This window comes from Diadema antillarum, unplaced genomic scaffold (genome assembly GCF_040938485.1).
Source record: "Diadema antillarum isolate AM-2024a unplaced genomic scaffold, OU_Dant_1.0 seq00001455_RagTag, whole genome shotgun sequence".
NCBI classification, from domain to species: Eukaryota; Metazoa; Echinodermata; class Echinoidea; order Diadematoida; family Diadematidae; genus Diadema; species Diadema antillarum.
In genome coordinates this window covers 346002-352281 of record NW_027272201.1, presented here as the reverse complement: position 1 = coordinate 352281, position 6280 = coordinate 346002, and the positions used below count along the sequence as shown (strand labels likewise).

The 6280-nt window shown below is 38.0% G+C and overlaps 1 protein-coding gene across 1 annotated transcript in view; it reads left to right on the top strand.

Moving 5' to 3' along the window:
* Nucleotides 1-241: 241 nt before the first annotated feature.
* Nucleotides 242-6280, top strand: part of LOC139709632 (integrin alpha-8-like) — a 67981-nt gene continuing 61942 nt past the window's right edge. The window contains exon 1 of the mRNA XM_071621591.1: nt 242-700. Within this exon, the coding sequence (XP_071477692.1) occupies nt 540-700 (161 nt within the window). The 5' untranslated portion in view covers nt 242-539. The remainder of the gene's footprint in view (nt 701-6280) is intronic.

The window sequence follows — 6280 nt, the reverse complement described above, 5'->3', positions numbered from 1 at the left end:
TATAGAACTAAGAGCCAAGAACCACGTAGGCCGGTGTAATCAGAGTCACGCTTGACTGCAATGTTTTGTTCGCTGCCACTGAGTTGCAGCTTGGCTCACAGGACGAGTGATCTCCTCGCTGAGGCGCCCAATGAACAAGTCGCAGCACTGCAACACACACTGAGCTCTACAGCTTATCGCACGCAGAGTGAATTTTCTTATTACGAACAGTGCACCACTGCACCAGAATCTAACCAACTCCAAGCGCCAATCTGAACATTGCTGTCGGCTGCTGGCGTTCCCGGAACGGACCATACCAACTGGTTCCGAGTGTTTTGCCAGTCCCACTTTTATTTACTGGTACTGAACGTACAATAGATTGTTTAATCTCTTGTTTCTCTTCCCAGCGTGAAGCTACGATGCAGTGATTCTCTGCCTATCTGAGATTTTTATTTCATAACTTTCAGAGGGTATACAACTCTCTCCACCAAGTTGTTTTCTTTGGCGAGAGTTGCCGGACATCGGTTCTTGTGGACTTCGTTGGCTCAAACTTGTTGAGGATGGCGAGCCCGTTGAAGGCGTTGGTCCTGTTTTACATGTCTCTAGCAGGAGTCGGTGGTTTTAATATGGATACCCAAGCACCCGTTGTCCAGAGCATTGCTGGGAATACGAGCTATTTCGGCTATTCGATAGCGATGCACAGAGAGAACGGAGTGAATTTGTGAGTACATATCAAGATCATAACACTTGCCGTATATCTTACTTTCTAATTCTATGTGCCATTATTATTGTATGTATGTTCAGATCTGCTCGTAACACCTTTCACCAAACCTTGTTCGGATATGACAATTACCTACAGTCAGTGATGATGCTAAAAAGCCACTTAACGTTATTTACAAGCATTGTCATTCATTTGTCCATTCATTCATTCATTCATTCATTCATTCATTCATTCATTCATTCATTCATTCATTCATTCATTCATTCATTCATTTATGACATTCGTTCCTCCGTGACATTCATTAATTCATGCATCCATCCATTCCTCATGTCTTGATCATATCCAAAGCAATTATTGTTTTCATGTCCGGTGAATCTGATATCAAGAATGACCCATGTGTCTTCAGCCCCTCTCCCTCGATGGTCATTGGTCTCAAGTGGCGCCGTCACGTTTCTAGTTATTGATGCTGTCATCCAATTATTATCACACACCACGTTTGTGCAGTGCAATTACTTTTCATTCATTTTGTGGACTGGCTGTCACCACCAAGACCTACACTATCATTATACCTCATAAAACAAGTGACGTGCATTACAACCCATTATCACCGGACATTATGAGGTGGTATAATGGACAGATAGGCCTATAGGGAACCGGAACTTCCTTAGCTCGACTTCCGGGATGTGAAGGGCTAGAGGACCAACACACTTGAATTGGGCAATGTGGTGTATACTTCCATTCGGTTTATGGTCGACTGAATATTTTGGGTAATGTCATTCCTATCAATTGAAGGAATGAAAACGTGTATTCCATGCATGCACTTATGCGGGTGGATGAGTCCATAAGGTGCCATTTTTGTACGAACATAAATATGTTAGCATACAAGCTTACACTCACATCCATACACATACACACACACACACACACACACATATACACACACACACACACACACACACATATATATATATATAATTATATATATATATATATATATATATATATATATATATATATATATATGAAGAGTTTGTTTGCAAAAACCGATAAGTCCATTTTTGAAGATTTTGAAGTACGGTCTCTGTCATAAAGTACAAAATAATACCCTTTAAATGATATATTGGTCACTACACATAAAGGTACATTTTTGAAGTTATGGTCAAAAGAAGCAAAAATTTTCTTATTATTCTTTTTATTTTTCTTGACGTTTAATCGCAAATATCTCCATTTGACAAATATGGACTTATCGGTTTTTGCAAACAAACTCTTCATATATATATATATATATATATATATATATATATATATATAATTATATATATATATATATATATATATATATATATATATATATATATAAAAGGTATATAGATTTATATAATCGTATAGGGGTTGGGGTCAGCGATGCCAAGAAGACATGCATTTCATTGTTAACTGACAGTAGTAAGCATGTATTTTACAGTATACCATTGCCAATAAAAAGTAATGCATGCCTGTAGCTCAACAGTGCGTGGGATCCATGCCGCAGCTAAGCGGTTCAAGGCACGATGCAGATTACAATAACGTATTCATTCTTTAAAGAGAGAGGGAGAGACAGAGATAGATAGATAGAGAGAGAGAGGGAGAGAGAGAGAGAGAGAGAGAGAGAGAGAGGGTTGAAAGATAACTCTATTATAATGCTCAGTCTACACAACAATTCAACACAACTTCTGCAGTGTTCCATAATGCACTTTATACACCCTGCTTTCCGAAATGCATTCCATTTCAACTTGCCATTCATAATGATACAGCAGATCGGGTGTTGACAAAGTTTAGAGCATTGTTATACTTGTTTTCTCACTTATTTTATCTCTTCATGCGTGAGTGAGTAACTATTCGACTGTTCTAAATTAGGATACTTCAACGTGTATACCCCTGCACGGAATGGTACTTATACAGTGACAGTGCGGAAGCACATTGGGGTCAAAGGCACGTTCATTGCAGCATCCATAAACACTGACGGGCGCCTAGAAATGATGTGGGTGATATCATAATACATGGACGACTGTATAGTATCAGTGCTATGAAATATCATAGGCGAAATTCGTATGAAGATCAGCGATCTCTCCCCCTGCCCTCGAGTTTTCCCTGTTGCTTCCACTTCCGGTATTGACTTTTCCTGCAATGGTATTTTCTTTACACCATCATTTGCGTTTCACGTTTCGCGTCTGATCCTTCACCCCATTAACAAAATAAATGCGAGGAATTAGGTATTATAGGAAGCATGCCTACGATGGCTCCACTGGGTGTTTGTACTTTATATCGATATGACTGTTTTCGAGGAAATATTATGATACAATATTACTCTCTCATCGTTACAATGTTTTGGCGAAACGCAAGTCTTGTGCAAACAAACACTTGCGAGATGACCTCTTAAGAGATTCCTCCAACATTTTCTACTTCCCAATAGGCTTATCACTCTACACAAGGGATTTGCGTTATTAAAAACAAAAGCAAAACAAAGTAAAACAAAACAAATGAATGTAAAACAAAACAAACTGAGTTGATGACCAAATTTAGAATTTAACCCAAACAAAAAGATATTATTTAACCACTAACGCAGCGGACAAACAAAGAAGTTATACAACATACAAGGTTGAAATGAAGAAGTTGCTGCCACGTTAGTGAAAAAAGATCATAGGTCAAAGGTGAACTTTGTGTAATAAGCGTTGTATACTTATGGTATTGTGATGTAGGTCTTCTCTCAGTTACTCTACAGCTTTGAGGTATGAAGAACGAATTCACACCACTGATGACAATGATATCAATTTAACATGCCGGTGAAGTTCGAATATTGCTGAAGTCCGACGAGGTCAAAGGTCAAAAGATCAATGAACTTTTAATACACGATATAAGTACTGCCTCGTAGTATTGTGGTGTACTCTAGTTAACTTTCCACAGCTTTGAGCTATGACCACTAGATTCACGCCACAGGTACATCACCTCAAAAGACAGTTCAAGTTCGACTAGGGGTGAATTCCCACATGGTGAGAAGTCAAAAGTCATTGAACTTTTTCTGATAAGCACTGGTCTCGCAATATGGTGTACTCTTAATAATTTTCTAGAGCTTAGAGCTATGACCACTAAGCTCACACCACAGTTACATGACCTAAAGATGACGGTCAAGTTCGAAAACTGTTGAAGTCCGACAAGGTCAAAGGTAAAAAGGTCAATGCACTTGCATTGAAAGCCATTATACCCAAGAACATAGGGGGTGTGTATTCTCAATAACTTTCCGCAGAAGTGAGTTACCACGATAATGTCAGCATAGGTGTATCGAAGTTTCAATATTGGTAAGGTCTGACAGTGTCAAATGTAAAAAGGTGAATTTCTTCAACTTCTTCAGACCTTTATGACATTCCCTTGCTTGGAAAGTATGTCAAGTTATTAAACCATTTGCAGATTACGACATACAGGCGAGACATCCTTTAAATAGGTGTTTGCTTTGTTGTGTATTTTTTTTTTGTACACGATTGGTGAATAGGCAATAACCTATGGTCGTGTTTCTCTCTCTGTTCTCGTCTCACAAATTGCCAAAAGTTTATGTTTTTATTTGATCATGTTCAGATGTATAATTATTTGATTCATCGAGTCCTATCATTTTTCTTCAATAATTATATGTGATTTATAAAATAATAAATTCAAACTTGTCAATATACCTTTGACAAGACAAGGATTTCTGCGGCAATTCCCTACTGTAAAGAGCACAGTGCCCAAACAGTGTGTTCACAATGTGTTCACATAATCGGTTATGTGAAAACGCTTGCATTTACCAGTGTGAAGACGATTTCACACTGTGGTATGGGTTTTCACAGAGTGTTCACATAGCACTGTTCTGTTTCACACTGTAAATGATATCGTTGATTCACAATGTGCACACAACGATAAAACACTATGGACTTTAACAATGTGAAGAGATTTCGCACTGTTTTAAGATGCAAACCAACCGAAAAGTCTTTTGCAGTGCTTTCGTGTAATGCGTTCATCTAAAGCCTCTTGAAGGACATAATACTAATAGCAAAACGGTTTGACTACAGGCCGCGAGAACTTAATCTTCATGCAATTGATATACACACGGCCTTGGAATATTTCAAAGAGACAACTCATTTTTGCAGGTAGAATTGTATTCATCGTTACCGGCTTTCCCCGATTACGTAACGTGCAATAATTTGTGGAATCAGGCTTTCTTTCTTTTTCTCTATCTCTCTTGAAACCGTTACCTCGCATTCATACACGACACGGCTTAAATCGAATAAGGATACTTATAGCTATACGCGGTTACGGTACAGTATACTGATCATCACGGGTGTCATTGTATAAGCATTGTCTATCTTTCGAAAATAACACGAGGTGTAAAAAAAATAACAACAACACCTAAGGTGTTTGTATAGCATCACCATGGGAATCCAAAGTTGATAAAAATTGGTTTGAATGTGGCTGAGATATTCCAGTACAAAGGAAAACAAAGTGGTCCTAATAAAAGGTTGGTCTCACCTTTTACTAGGACCACTTTGTTTTGCTTTGTTTTTGAATAGCTCAGCCATTTCGAAACTAATTTCTTCAAATTAACCAAGAATTCCTCTTAGAATAATTCTCTTTAATATTTCATATAAGTGGTTTCTAATCATCTCACAAAAAGCTAAAACCTGAATCCCAATGTCAGCCAAAACCATATCATCCCTTTAAGATGTACTTTCCTAATAGCTATATGCTGCCAACAATGACACACAATGATCTCGATTTGTATTCCGAACATTGTGGTGTCTGGATGGTAATGCATAGTCTTATCTCGTTTGTGACGTATCCGTATCGCGCGGATAATTAATGGCACGTGACCATGATAAGTCTTACACAATCCTGAAGTTGAGAATGATATGAACAATATAAAGGAACTCTTGCCCACAATGACATGTGCGTGATAAACTAGCATGGACGGGTCGTCTCATTTAAACGCTTAAGTTTCTATATCAAAACTTGTTAGTGTTTTGTTCTGCTATCTGAGCCTACACTCTTCTTTTATGGCTACAAGTGGGTCATCTATTTCAATCGGCGTATACATGAACATGATGTCCTGCCCATGCACTGATTATTCGGTTGCCAGGTTCCTGAAACACAGCACCATTAGAAACTGGCAAAGATTTATTTATCGCTGCAAATTGGTAGCGTGTTTGCGTTATTATTTCAGGAATTTAAACTCGAGTCGTTCACTTTCACAGCCATGCAGACGTAACATGAATCTGTTCCATCATACTCACTTTCACTATACATTCATATCTACACATACCTCAAGCGGTGCAATTTTTCACTTCTCTCAGCTCTTGATAATATGTCGTATCTATACTCCAACCGCATGTGTAATAAAGATGTTCTCACTACCTTTGCTGCTAAAAATCTTTATTTCTTGTACTTCCCTCTCATGCAAGAAAATACCATAAATTGAAGAGTTTTATCGTAAAACGAGCTAAATCCATTCTTGTCTAGTGTGAATATTTGTGATTAAAGCTGCTAAAAAAAAACCCAAAGAAAATAATGAGATAATAC